Consider the following 21,350-nt stretch of genomic DNA (forward strand, 5'->3'; position numbering starts at 1 on the left):
TAGAGACAACTGGTCTTTGAGGGAGTTTCAGTGGATTTCTTGTGATGACACTGCCAGCTGCAAGGGGCAGTGTTTTTGAGCTCAGTTTGCAAATAGCTCAGTTTATTATGCTACTTGCAAATACTGGTTGGATTGCACCTTATATAGTACATACATCTCCAAAACATAGAGTGGCCGTAGTTTCACACAATAGTCCTTTGTGCATTTAACATTTAGCCACTGATGCTGAGGGCATGTTGGTTTATGTGTCTTTTTGACTTGCACCCTACTAAGGCTGAGACTATGTGGGGGCTGTTAATGAGGCGCCATTAAGATAACAGTACCTGGTACTGAGCAACAGACACCTGCAGGGAGTTGAACATCTACAGTCACAGGCAGAACAGAATGTAGCTAAGAATGATGTGAGAGTAAGCTGTTGGATTTAAACATGAAGCCACGTGACATCACTGCCGAGAGAGTGTCTCCAATTCTCAGAGACCTATACAGAAAGAAGGATAGCCATCAATCTTCCAACATCAGCTCACCTGAAGTCCATAGAGGAGAGTGTAAGAGGGCCCCCCTGGTTTATCTAAGAGCTAATTCACCAGAGAACATGTAACAGACTGGGAGGAGAGACAGTGCACAGGGGCTGCTGACTGGGTCCCTGGCTAAAACATGAACCATCCCCAGACTGGCTGCTCTACCCCAGATTTGGTGACTGGCGAGGAAGGAGTTCACATTAGTGTACCACTGCATGCCCCAAGTCACCCTAAACCTATTTTAGTGCACAACCCTGTTGTATGCTTTATTTATCCAGCAAGCACCACGTTTTGAGGGCCATTTTACTCGCAACTAAGTTCCATCTAACTCCTGTAACAGTTATGTTCTGTAGCTGTCTGGTGGGCAAACTGAAAAGGTAGATAAGCAGAATGCAGCTGTGCTACTGCCCCTGGGGGATATAGAGTGGGCGGAGGAGGCCACCAGAAGAGTCTAAGAAGAGAGGCAGGTGGCCAAAGTGTAGTGATAAGATGTGGCCGTTCTTCCTCTACATCAGCTTAATCAATGCGGAATCACTGGTGACAATTAGTCTTTGTACCCACCGACAGAAACCAGTGTGCATGGACTCATCCTTTTGTTTCTGTAAACGCCCATATAAAGGAAAGACGAGATGAAAACACTGCAGGCCTAGTAATGCATGCTTTATACCATCAATGTAAGACTACTCCCGCCTTTTCCCTAAGCCCTAACCATGATGTCCTTGACCAAGTTGAAAAAGCATCTCTTTTTCAGTCAGGCTTTTAAAATGATGAGCAAACATGAGAGGGTCTTTGAAAATTCAGATGGATCAGCGGTGAAGGGAGTTGAGAAGAATATTACAAATTCCTTATTTCCCAATAGGCTTCTTGTGCTTCTCTCTGGTTTGTTGATGATCCTTTCCATACGGATTACTGTAGATGTTTCATTGTCTATACTGTTTTGTTTGCTGATGTTATCATAAGATACTATACCCAGCCCTTGCGTTTGTGCTATTTTGGTGCCTTATGGCTGTGTTCCATTTTTCACCTTGTGCATCCCTGCCCTGACTAGTAGAGATTTTGATGTTTTCTCATCCACCTGAACCCTCAATATTGACCTGCAGTTGCTCAGTTTGGCTTCAGTCCTCGATCGTGGTTCATTACCCACCAATGAGTCTGTTCTGAACTCTGTGAAACTGTTGTAAAATATCCAATTAAAACAAATATAGAGGAAAAAGTTTAAATAACACTTGTCCATGTTGTCACCTGACAACACTTGATATTTACTTTAACTGAAATCTCCAGATTTAATGGCCTGAAACTCTTTAACCTACCTGAAGGTTTTTCCTATCTGCAGAAAAGAGAACTTGCTTAAAATCGACTTTTGATCCTCATTTTGTGCATGTGCGTTGAAACCACATAGTTGCATTTTGAAATAATTTGTTTGGTTGAGAAGAGACAATGAACATTGGAATGCAAGATTTTTGTTAGAAGATATCTCTTGAGTGGCTGTGTTAGTGTTGTAAATTGGACACAATTTCCAAAACCTGCAAAATATCTTAGTGTTAGAAGTATCAAAAGTTCAGTGGAAGTTGAACAGTTGACATTTTTGTTAAAAACTGGTTCATAACAGTTAAATGCTTGCTTTTATAATGCGTTAGCAAACATGTCCAATTTTCTTTCATATCTCAGCCATTACCCCTCTTTTTACTGTTAGAAAAGAAAAGTCGTAGATAAATACTTAACAACAATGAGGATTTAAAAAAAAATTCAAATATAGTTTTTAATCAAACAAAGGAAACTGTTAAACATGTCAGTCATTTACAGATTTTCAACATGTAATACCGGCATTTTCAACTGTTGAAAAAAACTATTTGTAATATATACACAAAACTCTTTCAGTGCTTTAATAACATGAGTTGTGCTTCATTGTCATTTTCTTGCTAAACCAGTTAAGAGAATATTTTTGTTTCCTTAAAGAAATCAACCCCTGCTCTGTGAATAACGGTGGCTGTCATGTGAATGCAGAGTGCACCAAAACTGGAGCAAATCAGGTATGGTGAAATAACACATGGGTAAAAAATACAACGAAAGGTTTAGGAAAATGACAGTGCAATACCAAATAACTCATTTGATAAAATGTGAAGGGAATTATCATGAGCATGCCTTCTAAGATTTTAAAATGTGGAGTGAATGAATGATAACCAACTCAATGAAAATCTAGAGAGTATGCAGCTTCATGCATGATATTTTCCTTGAATATTCTTTAGCTATCAGTACCAAGGTGTAATTGCGTATCACAGACGATATACGTTTCCATCCATGAGTGAATGAACGTGAAAGTGAATCATTATACATATAAAGCATACAGGTTTAACTTAACTGTTTCTTGATGGTTTCCAATGAATACTAACAGGAGATTTGAGAACCCACGGAGACGGTAGATGGAAGATTAAGAAGTGACGGAATGGTTCTCTTTGGGTCTAAAGGTTATCAGAAGAGTACTACCCAAAAGACTGCCATCCTAGCCTTCCTTCCACAATGGAGGATTTAGTTTGGGAGAATAAGAAACAGAATTTGAGTCTGAGTAGAAGGGTCGAGGATAGTGTTGTGCACACTAGATTAAGGTGGACCATAGATCCATGACAGATTTTCAGTAGGTCCACAAATATGTATTTACATTAAGTGAAACTCATTTGTCTAGTGGTTGTTTTAATAACCTAATGTGGACACTGCCCCCCCAGACCTTTGTTGGACACACTTGGAAGGATGACACCTGAGCTGTTTCTAGGAAGCCTAACAAGAAAGAGTTTGTCTTTTATCCCAAAAGGCACTGTTAACCAGTGTAGTGCCTGCAAGAGACAGAAACCTGGTCTTTGTGTTTGAGATTCAAATCAACTACTTACAGGCTTTTTTCAACATATGGAGAGAAGACTATGGAATACTCTAATATGGCAATTCTTCCTAGCCAACATATAAATTAAAAGACATTCCTACAGCTATCAAGTACAGGTTAGTAGTTATATGATGGTCATCATTAGCTTAAGACATGAACGATTTTGCAACAGAGAATCATCAGTGCCGAAATCTAGATTAGAGAGCTAAGTTAAACAATTTGGTGTGCTCTTAAAAAAACAGGGCACTTGAATCAAGGTGAACAAGGGTTTCCTCTGGTAGGGTTGTAGAAAGTGGAATGTTATCTATCAATGATGAAGTTAATTCAGTTGAGAGCCTGGCTTTGGACGGCTAATTAGGAAAGATTCAAAGCTGTGTAACACAAGTATTTAAATGACATTTCATTTCAAAGTCAGGGAAAAAGAAAGAACCAGCTCTGGCGAAAAGGAGAAATGTGAGAGAGGGCACCGTGAAAAACCAAAGCAAGGGTGCTGAGTTTTGAGAGAATCCTTCCAGGGAATGTGTGGTGTGTGCTACTCACTAGGAATTGAGAACCTCCTGTACAAGACAATTCTGTGTTCACAAAGCCTGTGAATTTAAAAAACAAAGGCTTTGAGCCCACAAAAATTGACTTGCTATGTATAATACTCAGAAATGTCTTTCCAACTAGTAAAAAGGATTTTGTGACCCATTTAGAATCACAAGTAGGAGGAGACGTGAAAGTGGCATCTCCTCTTATTTGGGAGTTCCAATAGTATGCATCAGTGCTTTGCAACAGCAGTTGTGGCTACTAACCATTGATCAGATGCTGCCACCCAACCTAGGACATTATTGGATTTGTTGAGGGAAATCTATCAGTAAAAAGTCTTTCCCTTTGGGAATTATGACTGTCGGCTCTTGGGGGGCCTGAGTGTTGTCCGGTTCTCATTGCATACTTAAAACTATACAACAACAGAGCGCAGCAGGCTCATAAAAAGCGCACTAATCCCTATAGGTTCCCAACTATCAAATAATGTGATATTCAGATATCTTTAGTGTGCAACTCCACCAGAGCACCTGCTGCAAAGTGGCTCAAAAGGTTAAAAGAAAACCAAATGAAAACTATAATGGTGGTGCATCACTTATTGACAATTATCAGATCACATATAAAGAAAGTCCAATTCTCTTGTGATATGAATACATCCAATCTTCTCTTTATTTTCTTCCATTCAGTTATTTTCTTCCATATTGGTCTTGGTACAACATAATGTACAAAACAGTAACAGCCAACGCGTTGCGCCCTTTAACATAGGGCTTCTTCAGGGCTGTAACATAATATGTAATAAAAATAAGCATACAAAAGACACTTAAATACATAGTAAAGACAAAACATGATAGTGAGACAAAACGTAAAGGTGAGTATAAATACAAATCTAAAGGAAGTTAAGAATAAACATGTACTTATATAAGTATATGCACAATGGTGAGTCCAAAATATTTCTTGGAATTACCTAGACTACAGTGGAACCACAGTGATGTGACATAAGAATCCGGCAAGGGAATTTGTTCGTGACTCGAGGGTAAAGAGAACATATTAGAAAATGTTGAGTAGTGAAAAGAAAAATATATTGCATAAAATACGATGGTTGTGATTAACCCCAGTGTCAAAAGCCGACTTTGTGCTTGTATATTCATGCAATGGTCAATAATTGGTAAAGATAAACATACCTATTTAGTTTCTGGTTGGTCATGGATTAAACATTCTTCACTTACATATTCCTAATAGATCTGGTGAAAGAGAAACAGAAGAAGACCAGACCATTGTATAACTAAATAGGCAGAGGCCATGGGCAATGTGTGCCAGTAGAAACATTGAGATAATTGTATCCAACCTGGCCACCATGTTAAGTCATTCAAACGTTTCTCAGAGTGGGCAACTTGTGTCACTCATAGAGTAATAATGAGCAAGAAAACCTTTACATTTTATAAATCGTCCCCGATGGTCATTGTCATGTGGTCGGTTATATAAACCGATCAGTATATTTAAAAACTGATTCCTTCGTCGGTACAGATAAACAAATAGAAGATCAAAATTCTTACCCAGTGAAAGGAATTCCTGATATCGAATAAGTATTAGCCATGGCCCTAATTATAATTGGAGAGCCGTTCTTCGACAGAAAAATCCAGCAGCATTTCACCGGCACTAATTCAATTTTGCAGCTGCCATCGGCATTACGACGTATAGACGTTTCTTTTAAGAATCCTCTAATCCGGGAAGTCAAGGGCCGAGGAAGTAGAAATAGAAGGTGGACCAAAGGGTTAAAAGTAGCGGGCATCTTGATAGCATACAGCGTACTCAGTACAAAAACAGGGGAATCAAAGGAAATGAATATACGTAGAAAGAAGGGAAGGCGGCCATTAAACCAAAGTTATTTACGGTCTTACTTACAAGAGTTTCTTTTGAAATTCTTTTGATCCCAAAAGTCCAGGGCCGAAGAATGGAAATAGAAGATGGACCATAAGGTTACAAATGGTGGTCATCTTAATAGTGTGTACTGCGTCAGTAAGTGGTGGGTAGAAACCCTGCCTTAATGAAACAAGAATAGAGAAGCAGAATAAAAATGGAGAAGGAAACGAAGAAAAGGAAGGGGGGGAGAGTGAGAAGGCGGACATCTATTTCAAGATTAAATGCGTAATGCTGTGAAGGGATAATCATTCAGTTTTTTGGCCCAGAAAGGGAAATTATGAATCTGATGTAAAAGTCATGTTGGAGATTAACAAGATTTATCACTATTCAATGCTATTTGATACCATCAGACAATTCATATATCCGAACATAATGCAGGACCTATTTGTACATGTCGTCAAATAACAAATTGAGCATGCTAATAATACAGAAATACTGAAGTGTGTACAATTACTGAGATATACGCAAGAAAATAGTATGAATAATGGTAATCACCTCTACTGACAGTTTGACATCGTAATCAAAAAGATAAATATAATTCCAGAATGCTCATAATCATGAAATCATCACTAATAACAATTTGACATCGTAATCAAGAGGACACATATAGTTCCAGAATGCTCATAATCATTATATCAGAGAGTAGTGCAGGGCCTAAATATGCCCCTCATTGTTTTTCTTGTTAGTAATACAGGTACATGACATGGTTACAGAGAGTGGTGGGACTAGATATTCATGTAATCACATAACAAATTGAAATACAAGTGCTACATCCACCTGACCACTTCAAACGGTACTTGAACGTGAATATGGGCATTTGACGTATAAAAAGGTGAGTGCATACAACCTTGATGGACTCCAGTCCTCACTTGGAAGGCTTTTGTGAGTTTTCCTCCATGTACTTTCTCGCAGATCATTCTCATGTAAAAGTTCCTGATGATTCTTACAAACGTATCTGGAATGTCGAAGTATCAGAGGAATTTCCAAAGGGTCTCTCTGTCCACACTGTCGAATGCCTTCTCATAGTCAATGAAGATGACATAGCAGGGGAGGAGTGCCATTCCATCGACTGCTCAATGATGATGTGCAGTCTTGCAATCTGGTTTGTGCAGGATCCATTTTGTGGAAGCCAGCATGCTGGCCTCACATCTGAGCATCATTCTTTCATTCTGTTCAAGACAACTCTGTTGAACACTTTGCCTGGGGTTGATAGAAGAGTTACTCCTCTGTAATTTGCACAGTTACTCAGGTCACCTTTCTATGGGGATCTTAATGAGATATCCATCCTTCCAGTCTGATGGCACCTTTTCCTCTTCCCATGTCCTTCCAAACATGTAGTAGATTATGTCTACTGATGTTTCAATGTCTGCATTCAGTGCCTGCGTAGGAATGTTGTCAGGTCCTGCTGCCTTCCTGTTTCTCAGATGTTTGATGGCTTTCCGTATTTCTTCCTTGGTTGGTCTGCTGCAGTCAATTGGCAAGTCCTTGGCTGGCTATATGTCTGGTGGAGACTGCAGCATGGGCTGACTCAGCAGTTCTTCAAAGTGTTCCAATCATCTTCGTTGTTGGCATTCTTACCCATGATTGTCTTCCCAGCTTTGTCTTTAAGAGGTCTTTCTGGCTTGCTGTGTCGGCGGGAGTTTCTTTGTTATGTCGTCAGGTTCTTTCAAGATTACATGTTTTCCTTAATCTTGGACTTCTATGGCAAGACCATCAATGAATCTTCACAACTCTGCTTTTGAGCTTCTCTTTGCTTCCTTGCTCATTTTGCTGTACTCACCTGAGCTTTTGCTTTTTCTGCTCTTGTTCACCTGGTACTGTCTACTGCTTTCTTTTCCTTTCTCTCGGATTTTGCTGAGAGTCTTGGTGTCACTGTTTCTCTAATCTTCTACCACTGACTTTTTACTGGGTCTCTGTCGTCCTCTAGTTCTTGCAGGATTTTAAACTTGTTGCTGAGGGTGACTGAGTATTCACTCATCTGTGTGTTGATTTGTTGGTTTCAACCATGCTTTCTTCAGCTTTAGCTTCTGCCTGGCCACAACAAGGTAATGGTTTGACACCACGTCCGCTCGTTTCATCACTCTCATATCCTGCCAGGACCTCTGGAATTTCTTGAGAATGCAAACGTGGTCAGTCTTGTTTGCTGTTAAATGGTCTGGTGAAACACATGTTGCCTTGTGTATTCTTTCATGTGGGAATACATTGCCATCTATCACCAGACTGTTCAGGGCGCAGAGATCTGCTAGCTTTTCACCATTTTCGTTCATGTTGCCCATGTTATGGTTGTCCATTGCTTCTTCGTATTAGGTGTTGGTGATTCCAATCTTGGCATTGGGGTCACCCACCAATATCAGGGGTGGGCAGAATTTTTATTTCCACCGGTGGAATTGGTGAAATGTAGTAAATCTGCATTACTCTTGTAACACAGAATGACTAAAGTATTCCTCTGCTCTGCTGTGTCGGTCGAATTAATCATTCAGCAGGTGGGGGTTTAAGGAAAATGAAACAAACACTTGGAACTCAAGCATGAAATGAATTACAAAGTTAATCATGTGGGTCGCACCTCAGATATAAGACCCAAATGAGGTCAGTGCTAGAAGTAGAGCCTTGCCTATCAGACCAGGAATCTAGGATGCCATGGCTACACACAGCCAGTTTGAGGATGCTACAACATCCACCCCTTTGACCTATTCCAAGATGGTGATTCTGATGAATTTTTACATTGTGACCTGTTCAGGGATAGACTGGAATTTTCGACATATTTCTGGGTTGTGGGTGGGTCCAGATGTGCATGAGTGGGTGCAGGAGCTGTTACTGACCATTTAACTTCTCTGGAAACAGAGCTTACACCAGAAGTTGCATTCATGGAAAGCCGAGACGACATGTATGACTACCTTTTTAAAGGCAAGTTGGGTATTGGTGGGGATAACCGGGTCTACTACGATGTTATGAAGGTGTGATTGTTGGTGTAAATAGATGGCGGTGGTATTGAATAGGGGAAAGGGTACTATTAGGAACAGTGTCTCCCATATTATAAGATTTTTGATCAGCTTTCGTGGAAAGCTCATTGAATTACAGCATGATTTCGAGCTTTGGCTAAGCATTGGTGGCAAGAAGAAGCAACAACCGTGGTGAACCTCCAAACACATTGATTGGAATGTGTTCAGGTCTCTGACATTCTTGGGAAACACATGAAAAATGAATCAGTAGTTTGTGGAAAAGAAAGAGAGACAACTGAGACTCTGCTCTCCCCAACAGGTGCACACAGGCCGGGTAGCACCAGTGCTAACTCGATATGTGGAGCCTCCAAGGGACCACAGAAAATAGCAACAGAGGTGCTTTATTAGTGAGAAGCTGAGTGTTTGTTTTGGTGTAAGATGCAAAAGGCAGTATGGGAGGGTGCAGAGAATCCGGGGATGAGAGACTGATGACACAACAAGAGCGTGTAGACCTCTGAGAGGGATGAGAGGCAGAGGACACATAGGAGCATGAAGAGTGTGAAGAGCTCCCAAGAGAGATGAGTGGTAGAGAGCACCAAGTGAGGGTCCAGATGGTGGAGTGCCAAGGGCACCGTGATGGGAGGGTGCTTTCATTCAAGAGGGGGATGAGGGACACTGAGTATCTAAGTGAGAGTGCAGAGCTCAGATATAGGCGGAACTCCACAGAATATTGTGGAGATTTTTATGTCACTGTGAAATTCCACAGAGTAAAACTCCACAAGCTCCACCCAGCCCTCCACCCAGCCCTAATCAATATGGTGATGTCTCTCAGGGCATTTCTCCAGGATGGACTGGAGTCTGTTGTAAAACTGTTCTTTTTCCTTTTCTTTTGCTGTCATTTGTAGGTGCATAACATTAGATATTCATGTTGAACCTCTTTTTTTTTGTTTGGAACATTGCTGTGATGATTAGGGGACCGTGGCCTTCTTTTGGTTTCTGTAGCTAGGATTCTTACATAGTAGGGTAGCTAGATCCATGCATAACCCTCCTTCTTTCGCGGCCGGGCTTGGGACTGGCCATGGTGGAGTTTGGGACCAGCCATGGTACTGTTGTTGCATGCTTCTAGGTATATCATTCCTCAAAGGACAACTTTTTTGAAGCCGCATCTGTCAGGAATGCATATGCAAGAAATTGAGGTCTGCTTTCTAGTACAAGCCTCCATTCCTGTGTTCACAGACATTCACAGGCATTGCAAACTATCTCCTGCCCAAATAATATTCTCTTGGCAGGATGTTCTGCAACCACCCACGAATCTGCATTGTGCAATGTTCTGTTTAAATCTCAGCCGGTCACAAACAATCTATGCACAATTTGTACCTACTTTTTATGACCTGCCCAATACTGCATATTACCCTTGAGTGCACATTACTCATCTCTTGACTGTGCCACAGATGTAAGGCCAGATAGTTCAATGAATGAGTGGTGACATTCACAATTCACCAAGGCCAGATAGGTACATTTCCTGATCAAAACTGAAAACAAAGAGGCAAAGAGAGAGACATTTTAAAGTTCCTTAAACTGTGAATATTTGAAGTCATTGAGTTACTCATCTGCCCCTGTTCTTTCTAAAAAGCGGAATAAGATCACTGAGAGGTTTCTTATGTCGGCATATTGTATCGTGATTGGAATAACTGAAGTGACACCATTTTCTTCCTGATCCTAGACAATTTTTCTGACACCGTCTATTTTTTAATGTCTGTTTTCTCGTCTTGTTAATAATGCACAATTCATGAAAGACAACTAAAGGTTCTGTGAGCACCTCTCACCTCATCTCCCAGCACCAACTATCAGTCCATTTGCATGGCTCTTTTCTGAGTGCAAACACGGAGATGGGAATGAATGCAAGGGTTCTCTGCCAAGTGTAGTTTCATAGACATTCGTTGGTTATGTGGGTTAAGAAGTTGTAAAAGATGCTTTGACTGAGCTGGTGATTGGTTGAATGCCTCAAAGTCACCAAAGGTTAGCAAGGATGTGGACAAGGAGTCTGTTTCTTCAGACCCCTGTGAGACTTTACCTTCAAAAAGAATAGATGGAGGAACCTGGCTGTAATTTAAAATGAACCTAATGGACCTTATCATATTGTCTCCAAGTCCAGCGATCCATTAGTACCTTCTATGTCTCAACCAAATCCTTTGGAGTAATTTTATGACTTGTTGCCATTGCTTTCAACCTACGCAATACATGCTGTTACTTGGGATGATGCTTACATTTCTGTCGGGTAGGCTACACACTATTTTCTTTCACTTGCAACTAATTCCTTTCACAGAAGGGTATTTATGGACTGTAGCTTTTGTTCTCTTGATAGGATAATATCCTGCACTCACCCAAAGTAGGATCATCAGATACCAGACCTCTGACAGTCTTCTCTGCCTGAGAATTTAGGAAATGCAGAAGTGGGTTTAAAAAGTCCATCATTGTCATGGTGTCCATAAAGTACTAAACTATTCCCTCAGGCATCTAAGCTCTAATAAATATTCAGGGGCCAAGTGGCTAAACCGAAGACGTAATCTGTTTTCTGAATTGGAGAATAGTGCTTATTTCTATTTAAATATTCACGTTTCATCATTTCTAATTTTACTTTTTACTTTTCTTTTAGTCGGTGTGCAATTGTTTCAAAGGATATTCCGGTGATGGCATGTTGTGTGTACCCATTAACCCTTGCAAAACAGTAGTAAGTATGCTTTGAACACAGTACTTCGCACAGAATCACCAAAACATTCAGTTTCACACTATTACTGTCTAAGCACAAATTCAAAGTCTGAGAACTTATGTAACAATCAAATTAAAACAATAACGCCAGATCCTCTTTCCAGGTCATTTTGGTGTAGGTGTACTCCACTGTGCTTCTAAATGCTAATTAAACATTAATTTCAACAATGCTGTTTACGAATAGAAATGGCGTAAATTGTTTTACTAATGCAAAAATGTACACCATGACTGCTTACAATTATGCAGTAGTATATCCCCCACAAGGGATGGAGAGTAGGCGTTTCAAGGTGAGTGCTGCCTGAATATTTTAAGAATGCTCACAGACTCAAGAGTTTGTTGCAAGCTACAAACTAATTTCGAACGCTTCCCACCCTGGAAATGGTCAGTGATTTAGTCAGGCACACAGCTGAAGTAGCTCCCCTTCTGGGGTCGGAAGGAGAATGGCCCACCTCCAGACTTGTTAGCATGTAGGAGGAAGGAAGAAAAATGTTTTTTTCATGGAGAAAATAATGAAACCATTTTGCATTTGTATAGTGTAGGGGGGTAGAGGGATCCTATACTACTTCCTCAGAGAAATAGCAGCTATCACTTAACATTCCCAGTGTTATGCCTGGACAGCTTTCCACGCATACTACTGGGGATATGTGTGAATTCTCAGAAGTCATACACGTGCATCCTTTCTTAGGAGTAGCCCTACTGATGTAAACGAACAACTCCATGCATGAATTGGGCCTTAATGTTTTGAAGGTTAAGTGTACTTTTTACTTTACTTTTCATATAACAACGAAAACAGTAGAGGACAATGACTTCCGCTTTGAATGGTGTGTACTACTAGGCTTGCAGTGTATTTTCACCGCAAGCCTGATGTAAGGACTAAAATCAGAAGAAGGTTGAAGCATAATTTTTATGTATTATGAATTATGAATACTCTGTGCAAGCTCAAAAAAGTAGTCGACTGAAAGGTTCTGAGAATTTCTGGCCTGTACTGTCTGTTGTTGCTTCATAGGGTCATCAAAGCTCAGTGGACTTGCACACTGCATTTAAAACGATGTTAAGTGTGGTCACATGTGAGGATGTAATAACATTTGTCCTGCCTGATGAAAGATGCCGGCAACATAGACTCACCCTGACTTAACTGCTCCTTGTACTGTTACTTCTTAATCATTGCAGAAGTGTTATTCCTGAAGACAACCTCGCTGATGTGAGTTATGGGTTTCCAAATAATTTGTGAAATGATGCAAAGCACTGTATGCATGTAGTGAGGACATATAAAACAAAAGTTGAAGAAACAATGTGAAATGCAGTATTGATTTCAGTGGAATTCCTATATGCTCATACACAATAGCAGCACAAACAGTTACACTTATTAACCAATCTTCCCTGCACCGGAAATATTATAAAAAAGGTAGAAGATGTCATGTGCACATAAACTGCCACCTCCTACATGACTGTCAGTTGGGCTTCAGACCTTCCTACAGCATAGAGGCTGCCATCATCCAACTTGAAGATAACCTCCTCCTCCTCCTCATTGCAGATAAATGTGACTGAACAGCTTGTTCTGCTCAGCCTCAACAATATTCAACAAGCTTTCATTCATGTTCTTGTGGCAAGAACTGAAATTCAGTAAACCAGCAGGTGTTTCTCTTGTTACCTGTACTACCAAACACATTACATCTAGATGAACAACGCTTACTGGCATCATATGTCTATGATATGCGGAATTCTTCATGGCTCTGTTCATTCCCGAGCTAGCCTCAATCTGTATATAGAGGCCATCAGAGTCATCCTCATAACCGAAACACATTCAGCAGAATATCATTGATACTTAAATGTATTTCAAAGTCTCCATAAACATAGACAAAGAAAGCCTCACAATGAAACTGCCTATCCAGCATTGAAGGATGGTTGACACATGCCTATTATAAATTAAACCCTATTAAGACAGTATGTACCCTCATCAATACCCGTGAAAAATCCTATGCCATAAACACTAACCTTAATCCTACCTTTTGGCTACTATCAACCCCTTCTCTCATCCATGCACCACAAATGTTTTAGCTTTTTGCAAATAGTGGCCAAAGTTGAAGCCCATGACACAATTGTTGGCTGGTTTGTAAATGCTGTTTGCAATATTATTCTGGCACTCCTTTGCTTACACCTTCATGCTGCTGTTCAAAGTCTGAGTATGCTCTCCAGGCCCCACATATGACAGCAATAAACATAACTACTAAACTTGACTACTACCAATGCCCTTCTCCCATCTATGCACTACATGCATCGTAACTGCTTTCTGGACAGTTTGAGGGAGAGAGCATTGGGCCACGTAGTTAAGAAAATGCTATAGAAATAATACAACACAAATCAGGCCCTTAGTCTTTGTGGACCACTCAAAGACTCGACAACCACTGTGAGTTTAAAAGCAATGACAACTCGAAATATATCCCACAAAACCTTGTGTGTGGACCAACAAGAACCACCACCCTCCATCCAATCTGCGGGGCACCACCATGCTAAAACTGTGCAACATTTAAACAACTTAAGAGTCCTCCATAAGTCAAAGACAGTCATCATACCACCTCTGAAAGAGATCTTCTTTTGGATAAATCCAGAGTCTGCTCCAAAGCACAAAAGGGGTACGTAATTAGTGAACCACACAACCCAACAACGGGACGTACTAAAAGGATCATTGGGGATGATGGGCTGCATTCTCTTAAGTGTCAACACGCGGCAGTGTGTAGTTTAATGCTTACATGTGTAAAGTGAAAGTTAACTCTCTTCAGCAATTATTATTTACTTACCAGGATGTGTTTTAGCTTACACTGGCAAACTGAAAGTAATCTCTCTTGAGTAATTCTTATTGTCTACCTATCAGGATATGAGGGTTAAATGGCTATTACATATACCTGGTACTGGTATTTAGTAAATGCTGAAAGAAAATGGGCATGGCTTTGTTCTGCATGAGGGATAATAGGTGTTAGGAATGTATTAGTTTTGTTTCAGGTAGGACTTTGGATAGGGATTTTCTAGATAGGGATGATGGGCATTAAAATGGCTGTTACACATACCTGAAACTGTTATTTAGTAAATGTTGAAGGAAAATGGGCATAGCTGTGTTATGCATGGGGGTATTATGCAGGTATGTGGTCATTGAATATACTTGGAACTGTATTAGGATTGTTCAAGGTAGGGGGTAGGGATAGGGTTTTTCTACATTGGGGATGATGGGCATTAAGTAGCTTTGTCATATACCCGCCAGTGTATTTTCATGATTACTGTAAGGAAATGGAAATAGCTACTTTACTCGAAGAGGATTATGGGGATCTTCCCTCATAATATAATGGTCCTGTTAGGAAAATGGAAATATATAACGTTCAAAGGGGAAATAAAGGGGACAAATGATTGATACATACCTTAGGCATGGTATTTTACATAGCTCTCTTGGGAAATTGGCTCAAATGATGTCTAACCAGGGGTTGATAGGTGTTAAATGGGTGTTGCATACACCTCCCACTGTACTGTAGTGACGTGTCTTGAGGAAATAGGCATAAATATTTTTTAAATGGCTGGCGCATAAACCTGGTACTGTTATTGTTAAATGTTGAAGGTAAGTGGGCATAGCTGTGCTCTGGATGGGGACTATGGGTATTACATGACCATTGAATATATTTGGAAATCTATTAGGATTGTTCAAGGTAGAGCATAGGGATAGGGATTTTCTGCATCTTGGATGATGGACATTAAATTGCTTTGACATATATCTACCACCATACTTTCATGATTACTGTAAGGAAATGGTAATAACTACTTTACTCACATGGAATTATGGGCTTTAAACAGCTGCTGAACACATTTTCCCCTATATTATAATGGTCCTGTGAGAAAAATTGAAATATATAATGTTAATAGGGGATTATGGGGGTAAATGACTCGTACATATACCTAGTACTGTTATTAGTAAATGTTGAAGTTAAGTGGGCATAGCTGTGTTCTGCAAGGGGGTTCATGGGTGTTACATGGCCATTGAATGTATTTTGAAATCTATTAGGATTGTTCAAGGTAGAACATAGGGATAGGGATTGTCTGCATCTGGGATGATGGACCTAAAATGCTTTGACATATATCTACCATTTTCATGATTACTGTAAGGGAATGGTAATAGCTACTTTACTCACAGGTAATTATGGGCTTTAAGCTGCTGTTGAACACATTTTCCCCTATATTGTAATGGTCGTGTTAGGAAAATGGAAAAAGATAATGTTTAAATGGGGGATTATTATGGGGAAAAAGGCTGCTTCACACATCTTTATTTTACATAACCCTCTTGAGATAATGGCTATAATGATTTCTGATTGGGGGATGATAGGTGTTAAATGGCTGTTGCATAACGCTGTCACTGTAGTGTAGGGACATGTGTTGAAGAATTTGGCATAACTATTTTTTTTACTGGGGGTAATAGGAATTAAGTGGCAGGTACATACACCCAGTACTGTTATTTAGTAAATGTTGAATGTAAGAGGGCATAGCTCTGTTCTGCATGGGGGATTATGGGTGTTACATACCCATTGAATATATTTGGGACTGTATTAGGATTGTTCCAGGTAAGAAATAGGGATCGGGATTTTATTTTATCGTGGATGTGCGTTAAATGGCTTTTATGTATACCTGCCACTGGCTTTTCATAAATCCTGTAAGGAAATGGTAACAGCTACTTTACTGACAGGGGATTTTGGCCTTTAAACAGCTATTGAATACAATTTCCCTTATATTATATTGGTCCTGTTAGGAAAATGCGAATAGATAATGTTTACATGGGGGGTTATGGGGTAAAAGCCTTTTACATATCCTGGGCACAGTATTTTACGTAGCTTTCTTGGGATAATAGCCATAATGATTTCTACATGTGGGATGATGGGTGTTGAATGGCTATAACATGTACCTGTCACTGTAGATACAGTGACATATTTGAGTTGATGGGCATACATTTTACTTACATGTGGATTTGTGGGGGTTAAATGGGTGGTACACATACCAGGTACTGTTATTTAATAAATAATAAATACATGTAATAAATGTTGAAGGTTATTGGGCATTGCTGTGTTCTGCATGAGGCATTATGGGGGTTACACGGCCATTGAATCCTGTATTAGGACTGATCCAGGTAGAAAATAGAGATCTGTATTTTTTTGCATCAGGGATGATGGGCGCTAAATGGCTTTTACATATACTTACCACTGTATTTTATGAATACTGTAAGGAAATGGTAATAGCTCTTTTACTCACAGGGGATTATGGGCTTTAAAACGCTCTTGAACACAGTTTCACCGATATTAAAATGGTCCTGCTAGAAAAATGTGAATAGATATTGCTTACATGGGGGATTTATAGCTTGACGTTACATATGCGCCGTAGCAATGGAGTATACATACCGTTTTGATTTTTGTCAGCCCGCCAATTTAATAAGTAGCTGGACCTTAGATTTATTCACAGTGGAGACTACAAGGAGCCTGCTGTGATTAAACCCCTCCAACGTCCCTGTAGAGGCAGACCTCTATAATTCCTCCCACCTAATGTAACATTTAGCATGCTTATTATGGAGATGTCTTGTTTGTTATCTGGATCAACCAGACAAATCGCTCCAACAACTATGAACAGCCATGCGCCACCACCCACAGAATCGAAAAAGAGCTATCAGTCTGTCAATTATTTCTGTGTCCCAGCCGGGTGAGGTTTCATGTGTTGAGTGAATTAAGCCACAGTCTCCACTCCTGGTGGTGCTCTGATGTCAATTGCTTTAAGTTTCAGCTTTGCAAACATACTCCCCCCGGCACCAAAAGACTTTGTTTTTCCGGAAGCTTCTCCGTGGGTCATGGGAACAACGCTGGTGGATCACCAATTGGCATCATTTGTGGTCAGAACTACGATGGTATCTGATCATCTTCAGTCCTCTGGCTTTCGTTCTTGATTAATGAAAACATTCATGACAAATACTTTCGTTTTGGTTCATCTTGTGCTGGTCCAAGAATTCCACCTCTAATGGCTTAATATGAATGCCCATGACTGTCCCTCCTAATCATGTGTCCATCTCTGAAACCCAACCAAATAGAACTGGAGTATTATTCTATTATTCCTAGCTGAAATATTCAAACTCTGGCCTGCTTTGAAAATTCTAATTTTTTTCAAAGTAAATGGTCTGCACCCCCAGAATACTCAGTAAAGAGCATCAAGGGGGCGTAGAGAGGCAGGGGCTAGCACAGGTGGTAGCTTATCTCGGGGCAGACTGCCCCCTCCATCCCAAGATCCAAACTGCGGCAACTTTAATATATACGCTATTGGAGTTGGAATTATCACTTCTGCTGGCACAAGACTTGTCCTCCAGTGGATCCTCTTTAAAGGCTTAAAGGGTTTACATTCCAATTACAGGGCCACAAAAGAATTTGGTATTGTTATTTGTTGTCACTAACTCCCTGTGTTGGGAGTAGGTAATTTGCATGCCTGCTAACTTCCTTGGATGTGGTAGCCGTTTCTCACGCTCCTTCTCCAGAATCGAACCCTGATTCCCCGTTACTTGTGGTCACTATGGTAGGCACAGAAAGTACCATCAAAAGTTGACAGGGCAGGTATCCAAATATATCGTCTCCATCACAGAGACGTGTGATTGGTCCAAGATTATCTAGAGTCACCAAAGCGGCCAAGCGAGCCCAGATTGGTCTTAGTCTGTTAAATGCATGCAACCCAGGAGGTCAGTGCTCATCGGCACGTATTAGCTTTGGTAGCTTGGCACAGAGCAGCCAGTCTTAACTTAAGAGGCAATGTGTAAAGTATTTGTTCAACACTTAAACTATAGTAGCACAGAGAAAACCCCACAAAAACTCCACACCAGTTTAGAAAAATAGAGAATATTTATCTGAGTAAAATAAGACCAAGATGACAGAAATCACATAGGTATTCCTCAGGCTATCTACTTAAATACACCAGGTAATCACAGTGCTAAATGAGAAATTTTGCTTCTTTTATAATCCATACAGTAGTGCTATAAGTGAGGCCCAGGGGTTGGCTGGCAGTCAGAGCTTGAAAGCAGTGCACCCTATGTGATTTACCTAGTTAGTTGATGTTGGTCCTTCGAGACCGATTTGTTCTCAGTCAAACACAAACACCCAACAGCCGGCGAGGCAGCTTCAGAGGCTGGCTGGATCTCCCCAGGTTAACTGTACCTTTGTCCAAATTCAAGGGGGTGGTGGCCTCATGATTCATATCACTGGGTTTATGGGTTTGAAGGAGGTATGGCAACCGGCCTTGCTGAGCTATCCTAGGGCCGGAGTTGGTGATCTGTGGACAACGAGGAACATGGAGTGACAATCCCAGTCGGTTATGTTCCTTTTGCTTTAAAGCGGTCAGTGCACAGAGTTGGTTCGGCTGAAGTGGGCAGGCTGAGCTAACATGCCGTCATTGGAGCCACCCCATTTACCAGGGCAATGCCATGGGGTCCATGCTACAAGGGCTTTCCTCGGTGCTGGCGGCAAGTTCTGAAGTAGCAATCGTAATTAGTGTGGGGCTCTGGACTTCAAAGGCATTAGTTGCAGATCAGAAGCAAAATGCTTAGACCAGTGTACAGCTTTTTTCACTGGTCAGGGGAGTGAAGTGCTCCTCTGAATTAAACTGGGCTGTGAGGCCCACAGGCTGAGTAGGTGAACAGACAAATTCTGATCTTTGTCAGCAACCAGCTGCCGGACTCTCAAGTGGCAGAGTCCCACAGCAGTTTGCAAGAAGGGTAAGTCTTTGATGGCCCTGAGACTTCCGAAAACAGGAGGCAAGCCAGCAAGCCCTTGGAGTCACTCTGGTTCCCATGAGATGGGTCCAGTCCTTGTCCTCAGCAGGACAGAGATCAGCAGGCAGGAGGACAGCTCAGCAAAGCAGATTAGCGGTTCCTTGGAACAGTCAAGGCAAAGTGGCAGTCCTTACAGCACAGCACTCTAGCAGAGTTCTTCCCGGGTCCAGTAATGTACTGATTTAGTGGTGTCAGAACCTCAATACTTATGCCCAAAAGTGCCTTTGATGCAGGGGGTGACTCAGGGGTGTGGAATTTAATAAAATATCTACTTGTCCATGTGACAGGTTGCTTCTTAAATCTACTTGTCCTGTAAAGAAATCTACGTGTCCCTTAGGTGCCATGTAGTACGGCGAAAAATTATGACAGCAATCTCATTATGTAAGAGCTTGATAATAGCCTCTCTGATTATGCCTGGGCTACTACTATAGTAGGGCTTGAATACTTTGCAATTTCAATCCCTACTATAGCAATTTCCTTATTTTGCCACCTTTCCTCAGATCTACATACTGGGGCTGGAAGAAGCAATAAGCAATAGTTCCAGGGCTGGAATGCCTTTGAGTCTGCAAACCTACTAACTTGCATGTTATAAGGATTTTCACCAGCTCTTCTCTAATCTTTTCCCATAATGAGAATGGTTGGAAATGTTCTCCTGACAATGGCAGAAGTAGAAGATTTCCCAGAGTTGGGAAAAATGTGGTTGGAGGGAAAGTGAACTTGTAATCGCTCAATTGATTTTCACATGAGCAAATCTACACATGCATATTTGTTCATGCTAAAATGCACAAATATTTTATAGGAGTATGATTTCCTGTTCTACTTCTGTAAGTTCTTGTGAATGCATGAAAGTTACTAATTCAAAGACATATACGGGGTCATTATGACCCTGGCGGAAGGCGGAGAACCGTCCGTAGAACCAGCGGTAAGACCGCCAACAGGCTGGCGGTCTTACCTTGTGGAATTATGACCATGGCTGTTACCGCCGGGCTGGAGACCTGGGTCTGCAGCCCGGCAGCCGTCACTATACCGCCGGCGGTATTTGGACCCGGCTTTACTGCTGTGGATTTCCAGTGGTTCGAACCGCCATGAAATCCATGGCAGTAAGCACTATCAGTGCCAGGGAATTCCTTCCTTGGCACTGATAGGGGTCTCCCCCACCCCTCACCCCCATGCCGACTCCCTTCCCTACACCCCCCACCACCCCTGCCACCCCCCAAAGGTGGCAGGGCCCCCCTCCCCACCCCGACCCCCAACATCACATAACTCACACACACCTGACACGCATGCAGGCACCACCAACACACACACACTTCGACATACATGCCAACATTCACACACACAGTCAGACACCCACACCCACATGCAAACATACACGCACACATCCATACAGACATACCCACAGACATACACGCACTCATTCCCAAACACGCATCACCCCCACAAGCATGCACGCACTCACACACCCCCTCTACATACGCAGATGCACACCCCCATGCACACACACAACACACAACACCCCTCCAGCCCCCTCCCCTAACGGACAATCGACTTACCTGGTCCGTCGATCCTCCGGGAGGGGACGGCAGCCATGGGGGCAGCTCCGCTGACACCACACCGCCAACAGAACACCGCCACGGCGAATCACAGGACATGATTCGCTGGCTGGTGTTCTGTTGGCGTGGCGGTGGAGGTGGAGCAACCTCCACTTCCCCGCCTCCCGCCAGTATGGCTGTTGGCGGCTCTCCATCCGTAAAGGGACGGAGAGCTGCCAACGGTCATAATAGGGCAAGCGGCAAACCGCCTGCACTGGCGGTCTTCCGCACGGCGGTCTCTCAGCAGTCTTGCAAAAAGACCACCAAGGTCAAAATGACCCACATAGTATGGATGCACTTTTGTGACTTTCTTTAAGAATTGGGTCCCTAACAAAGACATTTTGTTTTTATTAAACTTCTATTTCTCTTTCTGTCGGTTGGCTTTACTGT

The 21,350-nt window shown here is 41.6% G+C and overlaps 1 protein-coding gene across 1 annotated transcript in view; it reads left to right on the forward strand.

The window, feature by feature from the left end:
• Positions 1 to 21,350, forward strand: part of STAB2 (stabilin 2) — an 805,158-nt gene that overhangs the window by 544,775 nt on the left and 239,033 nt on the right. Inside the window, 2 exon segments of the mRNA XM_069228991.1 lie at positions 2,475 to 2,548; positions 11,431 to 11,505. Of these exon segments, the coding sequence (XP_069085092.1) occupies positions 2,475 to 2,548; positions 11,431 to 11,505 (149 nt within the window).

This window comes from Pleurodeles waltl, chromosome 4_1 (assembly GCF_031143425.1).
Source record: "Pleurodeles waltl isolate 20211129_DDA chromosome 4_1, aPleWal1.hap1.20221129, whole genome shotgun sequence".
NCBI lineage: Eukaryota > Metazoa > Chordata > Amphibia > Caudata > Salamandridae > Pleurodeles > Pleurodeles waltl.